Source organism: Amblyomma americanum, chromosome 9 (genome assembly GCF_052857255.1).
Source record: "Amblyomma americanum isolate KBUSLIRL-KWMA chromosome 9, ASM5285725v1, whole genome shotgun sequence".
NCBI lineage: Eukaryota > Metazoa > Arthropoda > Arachnida > Ixodida > Ixodidae > Amblyomma > Amblyomma americanum.
In genome coordinates, this window is record NC_135505.1 from 47170229 (window position 1) to 47185443 (window position 15215).

Sequence of the window (15215 nt, forward strand, 5' to 3'; positions counted from 1 at the left end):
TTTCACCCACTCGGGGATGCTTTGCGCTGACAGAGGCCTCTAGATAGATAGATAGATAGATAGATAGACAGACAGACAGACAGATAGATAGATAGATAGATAGATAGATAGATAGATAGATAGATAGATAGATAGATAGATAGATAGATAGATAGATAGATAGATAGATAGATAGATGGATAGATAGATAGATAGATAGATAGATAGATAGATAGATAGATAGATAGATAGATAGATAGATAGATAGATAGATAGATAGATAGATAGATAGATAGATAGATAGATAGATAGATAGATAGATAGATAGATAGATAGATAGATAGATAGATAGATAGATAGATAGATAGATAGATAGATAGATAGATAGATAGATAGATAGATAGATAGATAGATAGATAGATAGATAGATTAGGTAGGTAGGTAGGTAGGTAGGTAGGTAGGTAGAGACAGACAGACAGACAGACAGACAGACAGACAGACAGATATATAGATAGATAGATAGATAGATAGATAGATAGATAGATAGATAGATAGATAGATAGATAGATAGATAGATAGATAGATAGATAGATAGATAGATAGATAGATAGATAGATAGATAGATAGATAGATAGATAGATAGATAGATAGATAGATAGATAGATAGATAGATAGATAGATAAAGAGGAGGAGGAAAAGGCAGGGATGTTAACCAGAAAGGGGTTCCGGTCGGCTACCCTGCACTGGGGAAGAGGAATTACGGGACTAAAAGGAGGAAGAGAGAATGGGAAAAGGCATAACACGCACAACGTTGTCACAATTTGTCACTCAATCCAGTCGCTTTCAAGTAGGCAAAGAGTGCCTTGTATGCCTTGAGGACAGTCGACTGCTGTGGCCACGGACCGAGGATCTTTTGCTCTGTTAATGAACGAGGATCTACGTACTTGCTTTACAAACGGAGCCTGAAGGATGCTTTGCTTACCGCACGTCACAACCTCAACGACGGTGCAGCTGCCTCCCGTCAGTTGCGACGCATTTTACGCTCGGTTTCAGGTCTGTGCGTTGAGTTCTGCTCTGCCACTCATGGAGGAAAAACATTAATTCCTATAGGACATACACAAAAACCGACAACCTGATAGGTTTTAAACAATAAGTTTATTTCACTTAATTTAGCATTACCGTTGTTGTGCTGAGGAACTGGTTCCACACAGTCAGTAGGGCGGTCGAACGCCACAGCGAGACTCGCACCGTGAGACACACATGTGGGCAGGTGAGCTGTGCGCGCTGCTTAAAACATCTCCTCTGAGAGAGTAGACTGCCTCTTGGGCGGCAGGACGCAACGGCCCCTCTTGGAGCGCTGGTGGGAAGCCTGCGTGCAGGCTGCAGTGTGTTCGATGCGCTAGAGTAGCGTCACGAAAGCTTTAAAGGGGCAGAGATACAAAATTTCTGACGCAAACAACCGATATTACCGAGATAGCGGTAAGGAGCTCGAGTCGCACAAAATCCGACGTCGTTGTCGTTGACCGTGACGGAAAAATGGACGAAAAATTCTCAAAGAAATAACCTTGCCGGCAGCTTGGCCACCTAGGCCACGTGACCTTGCGGCATCACCACAACCTGCATACCGTGGAAGGTGGCAGTTAAATTAATGATTCGGCGCCCGGTCAGAGCAACCTGGTCCGCACAAGGCCCCCCGCAGGCCAATGGCGCATCGCTTAACCGCTGCACCACTGCGCCAGGAGGGATATGGCGGCTCCCAGGGATCTATGACTGTAGAGAATGAACTTCTGCACATATGCTAATTCACCCACGCTATTGCGCCATACCTTTAAAGCGGAGTAGAAGTGTCCCTTCCAATTTTTTATTGTTTTGAAGGGCGTAAGGAGATGCCTTCAATCAAGTTGCAGTTGCAGGAGTTGAGGGTGACATAATTTAATATGATTTTCAACGATGTCCGAGCAGCTGCTAGGAGTTTCAACCCACACCGAGGGACGTCAAGGTGCATTTGTCCAAATTATTGTGACGTCCCAGAACCCAGTGGTTGTTCAAAGGAACAGCCAGTGCATGCCGGCGACGCCGACGTCACCATTATTGTGGTAATCCAGGTTGTCCCGTCGACCGTGTCTTCAAGGTGTACTTCAGCGCTGACGTTTTCCGAGACCGAGACTGTCGTGACCAGATCATTTGTAATTAAATATTAAAGGGACACTGAGGAGAAATTGAAGTTGCCTAGTATCGATAGGATACCAGCTCCTGATCACAAAAACGCCGCTCTTACTGAAAACAAAGCTCTTGTAATGTAGAAAATAACAAGAACCAAAATACAGGTATCGCCGCCACTGGCCCATCTCGCAAGTACAAGCGTGGTGACGTCATGTATGACAAGAGCCGCCAGCTTGGAGGAATTTTCCTTCCTACATGGAAGACGCGAATCACTGAGGCTGACATAGGAAGGTTGCATGGTTCAATATTGAAGTATGTTTTGTTTTAAAACCGATAGTGCACTTTTATCACACAAGGACGACAAAAGACAACTTGAATGTTGGAAGCAAAGAAAGTTGATGCTTGGCGGCGCCACAGGCGGCCAGGAGAGTTTCGATTTTTTATGGCGCTTCGCGTCTAGTATGAGCTTTGCGTGCCCCGTGGTTTTGTTTTTGACGCGCCTCGATTTACAAGCGCCGAACAGCAGAGGAACTCCAAGTGCCGCTTCAAGTGCTAGTTAACCTTTGAACGAGCTTGTAAAGGCTGGTCAGATGATCGCCACGGGCGATGAAAAACTATGATGGCACGATGGTCGGTGATCGTACAAGGCAGTTCGCAGTATAAAGAGCACTTGTGTCTTCGCACGCTCGCCCGGCGAAACATTCCCGGCTCTGCCAGTGCACTTCAACCTACTTAACGGAAATCGTTTATTAAGGACGGTAGACAAGGTACAAGGCAGTTACGAAAAATTGCTGATCGCCTAGCTCTGTTAGGCCAGGATATACGTAGCGAAAGCGCGGAGGCTTCTGCATCGGAAGAGTGCATTCAGTAGAAGCGCCTTTATTAATGGTTAACGCTTGAGCCGTCGTGGCGGAGTGGTGGCGTCTTCGCCTCAAACGCCGAAGGCCCTGGTTCGGTTCCGAATCTCGACACAGGACTTTTCTTTTACTCAGTGATTGGGCGGGGGGTTTCAGTGGCTCCCGTGGATAGCGCCACCGAATACGTTGGTTAGCGGTTAAGCGCAGGCTCAATTAAGGCGCGTTTATATGCCGGCGGAATGCGCGCGCGCTGCACGGCGACGTCACGTCGGCCAAAGCGAGACCCTCTATACTCAAACTGCGCTTGACCGCCGACGCGTTCGGCAACTTCGGCGCACACTGACCGCACTAGCGGATACTTGGAGCATGTCTCTATTTCGCGCAGAGCGCGCCAGCCGCCGCCGGCCCGGCCAGGCTGATTCGGCTCCGCGGCGAGGTGCGCGTTGGCACGTAAATCAATAACTTTGGCAGCTGGGCGAAGCTCTTCTTTTCGAGCTCTCGGCTAATTTAATCAATTCACAGTACACATATGAAGGTACATGCAAGTGGGCGAGAGAGCCCGATCCAGCGGAAGCCGTTGAAGCATCGTGCGTTGGCTTTAGTTTCAGTGCAATGCATATCCCAAAAGTTATTGCAGACTATATTGTTCTGTTTTCTATGCTTTTCAAACAAGCGTGGCTAATAAACTAATCTATACACGTACTTCTAAATGCTTAAATATGCGCACTAGCATCACATCTCAAAGTATCTCGAAAGATATTTCTCTAGGTGCAAGAGGTTTTTCACAATTTTGCATTTCCTGAGACAAGTTGAGCTCAACTGCCAGTTTTCATCTTTGCGTTTTCTTTTACAGTTGAAACAAATTTGCAGCTACCGTTAAAACAAATGCATCTTTTGAAAGCAGAGAAAACTAGCTTTTCGGAGATATCTGAACCATATTTATGAAGCGAACGAGCGAGGTACAGTCGACGTACAAATATCACCAAAAATGGTTCCCGCTCACCGCCAGAGTGGGACCGCCACCTTAAACGCGAGCGCCCTTGAGCGCCCATCCGTTTTTTTGTGGCAAACAAATAAATAAATAACCTGGCCCTTGCAACCGTGGGAGAGCTCGACGCCGCCTGCTGCACCGTGCAACCGCGCTGTTCAAGTAATCACAATTCATTGGCCCCAAAGCCCCGGTCAGCCCCCGATGGGCGCAGCGCGCCGACCTTGTCCTGGCCCCTCGCGACTCCCCGCACTGGAGTTTTCATATCTGATTAGCAATGGCTGCTCAGTGAGGAAAGGTGAAACCACCCGCCGGCGCCTAACCTAACCGTGCTCCCTCAAAAGCATCGCACGCTCTCTAGGGCTGAGGTCGCTGAAATGCAAGCCAGAGTTTTTGCGAAAACCATGTCGTCGGGTTCGGGAACGGGATCCATCGTAACGCTGGCAAGACGCCGGTGCAAACGTAAACGAAGCGACGGTAGCGACCCCCGATTGATGCCTACAACGTGCGGTGGCGGTAGCTTTCATTTTGGCAGCTGCTAGACCGCACCGCTAGCGGCCAGAAATCACGGAGTCTGCGTTTACGTCACGTTTCACGTCACTCCGTCCTGTGTCGTTATAAGAGTTCTCCGTGACGTCATAAGAGATCTCTAGTTTGAATCGGAGCGCCGGGAAAAACTTTTTCAACTTGGAATCCAAATTTATTTGAAATAAATGCATCTTTCACTCGCGGACAAGCAGCAACAAAGCCATGGAATGCCGAACTATCAGATTTTGCTAACAAAAAAAAAATTGATAGAGTTCTCCTCAGTGTTCATTTAACGCTGCGCATTGGTGTTTTGAGCTCATTTTCATTATTACTTGGCTTGTAGGCCTCTTTCAAAGAAAAAAAAAACGGACACCCAAGCACTTTGTGTCAGTACCGGCTCGAACAGCACTGCATCTCCATCTGATGATGTCCTCAGGCTTAATGGCACATACCTACGCCAGGGGATTCGCCAGAGTATTTTATATCTTTGTTGTTGTTGCTGTCACCCTCACACAATGGCACATGCCCACACAGGGGGATTGACCAGGAATTGGGGAGCACAACGAGTTTTTCAGATGAATCATTTCATGGACGAAAATAAAATGAATGCTGGGGAAGAAAGAAGTAAGCAAAAAGAAGGAACTCCGAAATAAAGCGGGAAATGGTAAACGCACGCAGGGGATGGACACTGCTGGATTTGTAGCCGAATGGTGTAAAGGTAATAATCATAAATGTAATAGGAATATTGAAAAAAAATGTTACCAAGGTAGCCGATATGATTTCAGTAAGAAATTTCGAACGCAGTAAAAGCTAGACAGACAGACAGTTCATACTGTTTTGAAACAGTATTGCTTTTTCCACACGCCGTGCAGTTTTACCATTTTCCGCCCGGCGCTTATCTTTTCCAGGATCGTTATATATGTGATTACATTGTTCCCGATGGATGCCGGTCACGCACGTCCAATGCTACGCTCTTCGCGACTGTTCCGTATACAATACAGGTGCGTTTAAAGAAAAGTTCAGAGTCGTGTTGAGATTTGAATAGAGAGCGATTGACAGCTACGGCTTTTCCACAGAGATTCAGTGCGCTTCCCAGTAGCGTCACTGCCAAGGTACATGGCTTCGTTTGTGAGCACAGACACGACAACTGATGCGCAGCAGTAATTTTAATGCAGGTATGTTAGACGCCAAATGGAGATATTATTATTTCTAAAGCTGGCTTTGCCTCAGAAAATAAATGCCTCGAGTGAAGTGTAATGATAGAGATTTGCACGTTCAAGCAACGATCTGGGGTTGAAGTTGAAGTTGAAAAGTATATTCAGCGATATTTACAATATGCCCCCGGGGAGAGGCAAAACGAGCTAGGAAACGCATGCCTCCTGACGAGGCCTACGCCTCGACTTACACATCAGAATACAGGCGACTAAACAACAAATATGTACAATAAAAAAAGCACTTTACAAGAAAACAACGGCATACTTTAGGGTAGGAAACCTAATAACAAAGCTAAAACAGAAAGACATTCCTAACATATAAACAAAAACAGAAACATGACACCGTTATGTCCGAACTGTCTAACCAGAAAAATTAACTCAGAACTAATAACTAGCAAAAAGAAAATCATTTGCAAAACTTAAAACAGACACTGGAGTAGAAATATACAGGCAACAGAAAAAGTCCACAACATTCATAAAAAAGAAACAGTGCCAACAGAACTCAAATAACCGCAAAATTACATAACAGGAAAGAGCAACTTCAGTTTCTTCTTAATGTGTTTTCGAAAATCAAGGCTAATTGTGCGATTCTGCTCATTAGGTCGGCTTTCTTCAGCTTGTAGAGAGTTTCATTTATGATGCTTGATGTATTGTTGTTTAATACGTTAAAAGATATTCACTTGCCAATACAACTCTCAAGTATGGCATGAAATTTGGAGTCTCTGCATTGATTTTGATCGCCTGGTGTTTTCGTCGAAATCTCATTTCATTGGCCTTTTTAAATTTCGGATCATTAAAAAATGCTACCGCTGATTCGTGACATTCGCGAAATTGTTTTTAACAGCCGACTGCCATAGCCGACAGATGTCTGACAGGTGTACGGACGAACGAGCGAACGTTTGGATGGACGGATGGATGGAAGGAGGTTACGAAAATGCCTTCAAGCTCGCGCCTTTTCGCTTTCCTGGGCTAATCTTCTCCCTCGTTTACAAATCAATCGGGCACTAAAATTTCCCTGAAATAATGCTGCAGGAGGTGGGACACTAGCTCTAGTCAGCAGGTGCTCCCAGCATCACCTTAACGGTCTCACCTAAGATAATTCCTACAAAATGAGCAACTCAGGGACTGTTGAGAATAGAATTCCAGGGGCGAACAGTGTGATTTCCGCGGACGTTAGAGAAGGTGTTTGCTGAAAAATAGTGCCAGCGGCACCCCAACCCCTAGAAATCTGAAGGCTGCTGAACCTCTAGCCCAAGCCAGGAGCCTCCGCCTGCAACAAGAGCTACCCAGCAGCCACCTCCGCACTGCACACTCTTGCTAGGAGGCTGCCTACCCACACACTGCCTCCCTCGACTAAGCTCCGCACACTTCCATTCTCCACAAAAAAACAAAACAAAAAAACGAGAGCGCTTTATTTCACAGACGCAGAGCACTAGCGCTTCTTGATTTTTTCTTCGGTAACAAAGGTGACTTCCTCTGCTTCGTCTTCAGCAGCTAATATTTTTGCATTCTTGTCCGCGTTTCAGTTACAATACACCAAAGCCCACAATCTTAAGAAAAAGTGCTTCTAGGTGACACCCTCCATTGTGGAGTTTCAGTAGAGTTGGCTTGGATCTTCTGTTTTCCGCTCCACATATCTTTTTGAAGCTCTGCAGACTGGTCGACGAAAAGCTCAAAAAGGTTTTGGGGCACCCCACAAGACGACCATCAATACCGATAAGATCTTTATGCCACACGCCTCGTTTACAGCATTCCTCTCAGCTGTAAGCGGGCTTACGTCGAACAAATGAGGAGGCATATCAATGACAGTTGCCCGGATATGCAGTTTTTAGAATCTGGATCTGCCGCGCACCTCTCTTTGCACTGGAAATGTTTGCGGAGACGGCGACAATGACCACGTGGCTGACCTGAGAGTTGCAAGGACTGTTAGCCGGCATAAGCAGAGGCCCCACAGGATGTTTTAGAGGCATCCAAATTATGAGTACAACATTAGTCTTACCACTTGACGATCAACGCAGGTTTCTGTAGTAATTTCTTGAGTTTTTTTTTTTCTGGTTCGCGTTCTCTTCCTGTGTTCACCATTTCCAGCGCTAGACTGTCATTTCAAATATTTCGTTTATGAATGCGCCGTTGTCTTGTTTAGATTTTATAGCTTTAATTCACGGGCTTAAAAAGACAGCACTTATGCCCATCGAAGCGAAGTTTTCTTAGGCGTTTTATTTGGCAGTGGTACTCATTCATTTTTTTTAGCGTTCCGTCTTGAGCGCTAGTTACTTGATGAACTGCCACCAACCATGCGTACGTATTATGCTGCTGAACGTAAAAAGTTTCCCGCTGCTTCTGAAGGCCTCTTTGCACGTTCAGGCGAATTGCTTCATATCTGTCTCAAACTTCCTATTTCGAAGTCTCTAAGCGCGCTCCATCTCTGTTCTACCTCAATTTTGCGAAGTCATACTCCGATAACTACTTGAGTTCTTGCATTGGCATCTCTTCTCTTGCGCAGCTCTTAGAGCTGGGGCATACTTAGTGCAGATCTAAAGCAGTCGTTTTTGAGGCGGAGAGAACGTGCACTGTCCTCGAGTTGCATCAGCGAGGCGCCTCCGATCGACAGCCCAGCTTCTCTGCCCCTGTGCGGGACCACTCTATAAAATAAATTTTCTCCTCTTCCGTTCGGGACAAACGCACAAGTGGCGGAAAAACTGAAGCCCTGGTGCGTGAAATCGCAAAAAGCCGAGACCGGTAGCGAGAGGCGGGGGTTCTTATAGGCGCTCGTGCTCGCTCACGGCCAGCTGTTACATGACTTGTGCAACAATTATGAATAGCAACGTGGTTCTTAGGTTCCTCTGGCTCCCGACAGATGGCATGATATATTCTTTTTTTAAAGGGTGCGCAATATGTGACGGCGGTTTCATCGGTGGCACGCCCGCGTTCTGCGCCGGAGGGCTCTGGAGGCGAATTTAAAATCTTGTTTGAAGTCATGATTCATCTATAGGTCTTTTGCGTTTGTTGGGAATTAACGTGATGCACAGAACATGTTTAGGGATCAGGCATGGACGATATCCTAGGATAAAACATAACGACGTGAGAAATGCACGACCATCTTAAGATATTTTTTATACGGATTATAATGCTTTGGGAAGAACAACTGTGGAACACAAAACGCGCTGCTGGGTTTTGGACAGCCTTCAATTTATTCACTAGGACTTGCTGGGGACCCAACGAGGTGCTTGCATATTCAAGACTCCGGCGACACCTTTTGCAGCATATGAAGTTTTTTGCGATGAAACTTTGAGACCGGTGACACTTGAGAGCTGCGGTAAAAGCTGTGCTGTGCGGTTCCAAGGCAAGTCTCAGGTAAAAGTTACATCCTGTGTCATTACCAGGCACGTAGCCAAAATTTTTTTTCGAGAGGGGCCTGAGGCAGTTATATAGGGCGAAGCGCGGGGAGGGGGGGGCAGCGTGATTTTGGGGGAGGCGGGGGGGGGGGGGCACGACCTTTGGATCTTTACAAAGGTAACAGCATTCGCCCCTACGATTTGTCGCTTGTATTTGGCACGCATTCGTATCCAAAGATAATAATTTGCGCTAAAACCACGGCGAAGTTGCACTTGAAGCATTCAAGAAGGGGAGAAGCGTGACGCTGTCAGGGAGCGGTTACCTTCCGTAGTTTTTCAGGGCAACATCATTTATTTTACCGTTAAAGGCGTTAAATGGCTGTTGACACCAAATTTTTGCTTGCGTGCTTTCTTCTTTCAAACGTTGCGTTAGACATGGGTATACATGGAGCACCCTGTGGTATTCGTTTACGACCGCTAAATAATTTATAATTGAATTCCTTCTTGACGCAGTTTCAGTTTCGGTTTCAATTGCCCACCAGTGGCTGTGACGTGTAGTTCTTGTTTAGGTCATGTGAGAAATGAAAAATGTGCTCTATAATTGATCATAGATCGTTTTTTTTGTCATTCCAGATCTTGAAAGAGGCTGCGTTTCAACGGTCATATAAGTTTTTTTTTTTAGTGCATCACGTAACTTAACACCAACTACGCGTCAAAGCCATCATTCGACTGATGAAACCGAAACCAGAACTGCACGAGTGAAGAAAGGCAATTATAAATCTGTTAGCGTTGGTAGGTGAATACCACGCGGTAATCTATGTATTCTAATGTCCAACGCATCATTTGAAAGAAGAAAACGCGCAATAAAATTAGGTGTCTATAGTCCTTTAAGAGCATTACATAAGGGGAAGAAAACACATGAGATGACACATAGACACAAACTATAGAGAGAGTTGGGGAGGTTGTGGACGGCAGATATTAAAGCAATAAGAGCAGAACGAATGAGTTCCAAAAACTGTAATCAAAAACTCCTTAAAATCTCAGTGACCACAGAGCTACGTTTTTCAGGATTAATTATGGTAAGAAGTTAATTTGGAGGTCTTTCCAGTATCGAACAGTTAGAGGTAACGGTGAGGAAGAAAACGATGATGTACCCACAAGTAGAAGAAAAACTTTGCAAGAGGTATCGGTTTAGCAGAAATCTGGGTAGCATGCAAACAAACAGGAGTTTTTGGTGAGGCATCTGAACTGTTTCGTAAAAAAAATCGCGGTTTGAATATTACGCCTCTCAGCCATGTCACAAAAGCATAAGGTCCGCTTGATGTCAGAGGCACACGATGTTCGGGTGGAATCAGATAGGATGTATGGGGTTGCTTTATTTTGTAGGAGCTCGAGGCGGTTCCAGTTTCAGAAAAAGGGTTCCAAATTAAAGAGGCATATTAATGCGAAAGCATTGTGGCGTTGTCCAGCAGCAATGGTCTGAAAAGCCTCCAGTGACTTCGCTATGGTCTCCCCTGACATCAGCAGTAGACCGTAAGATGGTGACGTCTAGAGCAAAGGTTAAATAAAATTTATTCCGAAGGTGCGGGTAATTTAACCAAGACAGTAAGGCGAACACGCAACCCATAGCATTGTATTTTGGCGAATAAATCAGAACCTAGTATATGCGTTTCCTTCCAAAATTATGGTAATGAGGTGTGTCATTAAGGAAGAATGAATATTAAATGAACCCGGCAATAGAGCTCACAATGAAACAACTCTTTCGCATTCAAAGCACGCAAAAAGTCTTCAGTGGCCATCGTATCTTTTCTCAAGCTTAGACCCAACTACGGCTTTTTAGGCAATTTAAGGATTGAAGGACATTAAACAGGCATATTCTGATTCACAAATAAATATGGATTTTTAGGCATATTTAGGATTTTTAAATATGGATGTTGAGTGTTGGAGATTGAAGAACGCGAAGACCGACTCAGAAAACAGACAGTAGCACACCAGTTGCAGCGTCATGGCCCTAGTGGAGAATAAGACTTGGAAAATGTGCAGGTCTGGAGCTAAGTGTACGTATCGGCCGAGGCTAACTTCAAAACAGCAAAAGTGGGAACATCGCTGCAGCGTTCCAGTGTGGACCCAGATATCTCCGTCGATAACCCGCCGGAACAGCTTCTATCAAGGCGCGTACGCACTCGACGTCATGAACATTTTGCCACGCTGCAGTAATAACAGGTAGACATGAAAACGGAGTCTAATGTCGATTTTTAGGTCTCTGCGCAAAATGCCGCAACGTCCGAATCCTGGAAGCGCCGCGATGTGCACTGGGAGCATGGCTACCATGAATTATGCAGAATAGAGGAGAGAACTGTCGCTTCCCTTGTGCAAAAGCAGTCAAGATCTTGATGGTTCGCTCCATGTGTTCCTAGGAGCTCCTAGGAGGGCCTAGGCCCTGCACGCAAGCGTTCGGAGATCTAGCCGAGAGCAACGTGTTAAGCATCGCACAGAGGGGGCAAGGTTGCCCGCTGCTTGGTTGAAGCGCATTTCATCAACACAACGTTGTGGAAACGTAGGCTGCTCGACCGGCGCCCATGTCGACTGAAAAGGCTACCCTGGAACGTATAGTACGGAAACGTTGGGCTTCAGCGCCATGGGCCACTGGGTATAGTCTAAGAAGGCATGGGCATTGGGCCGGTATATAATACGAAGGAAAGATAAGTGATGACCGCTTAGGGTAACGGAGTGGATTATAAAAGAAGGTAAACGGTGCAGGGTGTGGCAAAGGGTCAGATGGGCAGATGAGGAACTAGAAAGTCTGCGGGGATACGGCATCGACAGAAGGTGCTGGATAGGGTTAACTGGAGGTAACTGAGATAGACCTCTGTCCTGTATTAGGCCGATGATGGTGGTGATGAATTATCCCCCCCCCCCCCCCCCGTAGGAGCGATCGCATTTTTTTTTGCAGACGGATATACTCCAACAGAACCCCTTCGTAGTGCAAGATAGCAATGAATTCTATCCTTAAGGTGCCGATCGAGTATCTCATCAAGGTGAATTCAAGGAACGTTCGATGAAAGGCCATTTAGTAAAACATGATAGAAAACGCACAAGTGTGCCAAGCAGACGAAATTCCTGCTTCTGTTTTCTCCTGCAGTTCTGCCGTTCTCTATCATCCCATATACATGAGCACCGAGGTTGTTACTAGCAGTGTGAAAAAAAAAAACCAAAGCAGTGCCAACATCCGCTATCCAAATCAAACACCACAGCCGCGTCCATCTCAATAACGCGTCGACATTTATTGCGCAGGGGGCCAGCAGAAGGGCGGCTACTCGCAGGGGAATGGGTCCCTCATTCGCCGCGTGAGCAGCAGCCGGGCCGGCCCGGCGGCAGCCGCGGCGCGTATGAAGCGGCCCATGTACTTGGGGCTGTGCCGCACCAGGTACAGGGTGAAGCGTTCGGCCACCGTCTCCTTGCGGTCCGTCTTGTGGACCTTCTTCTGCGCCGGCAGGTCGGAGCGCTTGATGGCCTCGTGGTAGGCGCGGAAGTAGATCGCCTCCCGCGGACCCCAGTGCGCACACGGAAGCAGCGACAGGTTCACATCCTGCGTCCGAGGTAAATTCCTCTGGCTCTCTTCTAGAACAAGACTTAGAGGATGCAGAAATCAAAATCATCCTAATGTAGGGAATGGGGCTACAATGTGCGGTTGTTTTAGATGGCAGAATCATTAAACACCTAGACATCTGTATTTTATTTTTATGCTCCTTCATTAGAGGTTGACTCCACAGTTCTGCCGTTAACATATGTATGGAGGGGCCTTTCGAGTGAGGCAGCCGTGGTGCTGAATGCCGGCTTCGAATTTAAGGATGGGTATGCTCGAACACAACGTAATTCAGTCAGGCGAGTCCAAAGTAAACCTAGGGTGCTAAGATTCCTTGAACCTACACTGAGACTGACTGTATCAAATTATTGTTCTAAGTAAAAATTTATTGTCTGGTTCTTCGTGCATATGTTAACATTTGTCTGGCAGCAAAAGAGAAAAATGAGTTTTTAAAATGTTCCCGCCATTCGGCTTAAACTTATGACATGTGTATATAACGCGAACTGGTTGCCGCTCTTCTGAAGTGAATGGTGGAGTAGCATAGCCTCTCTGATCTGCTGTGTAATCGGTGTCGACGCATTCGGTTTACTTGCAAAATCAGACGGTGATGACGACACCTGTATATCGTTTTTTATCTTTTCTACCTTACAAAAATTACGTTTTCGGTTAGAGTGGTCTTTACACCGTTAAAAATTTAGCAATATTTTATAACAGGCATCCTCCTTTTTCACAATAAGTGGCGCCCTCTGAGGCATGGCGAAAATTCGTCTGCTACTGATTGAGCCGCCGCAGTGGCTGAATGGTTATAGCGCTCGGCTGCTGGCCCGAAAGACGCGGGTTCGATCCTGGCCGCGGCAGTGGAATTTCGATGGAGGCGAAATTCTAGAGGCCCGTGTGCTGTGCGATGTCAGTGCACGTAAAAGAACCCCAGGTGGTCGAACTTTCCGGAGCTCTTCACTATGGCGTCCGTCATAGCCTGAGTCGCTTTGGGACGTTAAACCTCCATAAACTTAAACCTCGTCTGCTACTGATTGAAAACAAACGCACGTTGGAGACGCAGGCACGATCTCGGCCCACGAGGAGCCAGCTGCATCTGCCAAGAGGCAAGTGTATGCTTGACAGGTGCCGCCATCTGTCGCATGCGCCTGTAACTAACGTGAACTGCGCATGCACAGTAGGACCAGGTGGCTTACTTTTCAACCAGTGGAGCTGGAGAAGAAGAGGCGTGCATGCGCAGAGTAGTTATGTGGAAGGGGCCGATTCTTTCTAAGCGCGTCCCTTCACACAAGTTATCCACCAGTTTCGGGATCATAGATGTACGCAGTTATTGGGCTACTCGCGACTGTAAATGCGAGTTGTGTGGAAACTTCTCCCTACCTTAAAGTCAACAAAGGCTACTACGAAATGTAGACAAGTCTGCTTGCGCCAACTGCAGCCAAAGATATTGATATGATGGACTGCTGAGCCGATGTCATTCAGACGGGCATATAAATAGCATCTACGCAATTCTAAAGCATGTCAGATTTTCTTTTTCGTCTGCTCTTGATTTATTACGTCAAAGACTTCATGTTTCTTTTTGCAAGCCATTTTCTAAAGGCATTTTTTTTCAGTCATACCAAACTCCGCAGCACTTCGTGGTGTGTGAATCTGTAGTATTAGTTGTTTTTTATGGCCACGGTCCTGTATTAACAAATGTAGAACTTACTGAGCTCAAAATTTTCCAAAATCCAAAATTACCAGAAGCCGACTAGTTACGTTATGCTTAAGTCCGCAACAGTAACTCGCCAACCCGAACCAACTAATCACCGCGAAAACACAGGTTCACCGTGCAGCCTACCAGGTTGTTCTCCATGAGCCAGGTGATTGTGAGGAACGGGATGCTGACGAGCGATCCGGCCAGCACCACCTGACACGCAAGCCTCGCCTGCACGTTGTACTTCTCGAGGTCGGACACGAAGTCCTGCAGGGCGCCGAAGGTGGCCACCAGGACGCAGAGCAGGGCGCACGGGGTCCACGTGGTCCAGCAGCGGACCCAGTAGCGGCTCAGCGTGCCCTGCTCCATGAAGGTCATGTCGAACAGGAGCCGGTCCACGCCGTAGCCCCAGACGAAGGACACCGTCTCCATGCACGCCACCAGGAGCACAGGGATCTGCGGACATCGACGCCCAGTGGCCCAACCGCTCTCCTATCGAAAATTTCTCCCTTGACGTCAAGCTAACGAGAGGCAAATTCACTTACCAAAGTACACTGCATGCTTAATCCGCAGTCATGCTTCCAAATGTCATGTTTCCATTTCACAGCGATAATTTTGTAGTGCACGTCCTCGGTGCAAACGGCATCACTGTTGTAACAGACAGTTCCCGTGCTGACTTGACGGTCGCTATGAATGTTGCCCAAAAGGTTGGGAAGGGGGTCACCCGGGCTAAAAATTGACGTATCACTAACCTTTTACGAGAGAGCCCTCTCCGAAACACTCCTCTATCTCATGGCCACACTTGGCACAATATGCACAGCGCCCACAAGAATAAGGGTAATATTGATGAGGGTGACAACAGTATGTGGGAG

At 46.6% G+C, this 15215-nt stretch overlaps 1 protein-coding gene across 1 annotated transcript in view; it reads right to left on the bottom strand.

The window, feature by feature from the left end:
* Positions 1-12331: 12331 nt before the first annotated feature.
* The window catches only part of LOC144104070 (sodium-dependent nutrient amino acid transporter 1-like), a 41821-nt gene continuing 38937 nt past the window's right edge, over positions 12332-15215 (bottom strand). Inside the window, exons 9-10 of the mRNA XM_077636858.1 lie at positions 14488-14799; positions 12332-12653 (exon numbers count right to left, since the gene is read on the bottom strand). Of these exons, the coding sequence (XP_077492984.1) occupies positions 12378-12653; positions 14488-14799 (588 nt within the window). The 3' untranslated portion in view covers positions 12332-12377. The remainder of the gene's footprint in view (positions 12654-14487; positions 14800-15215) is intronic.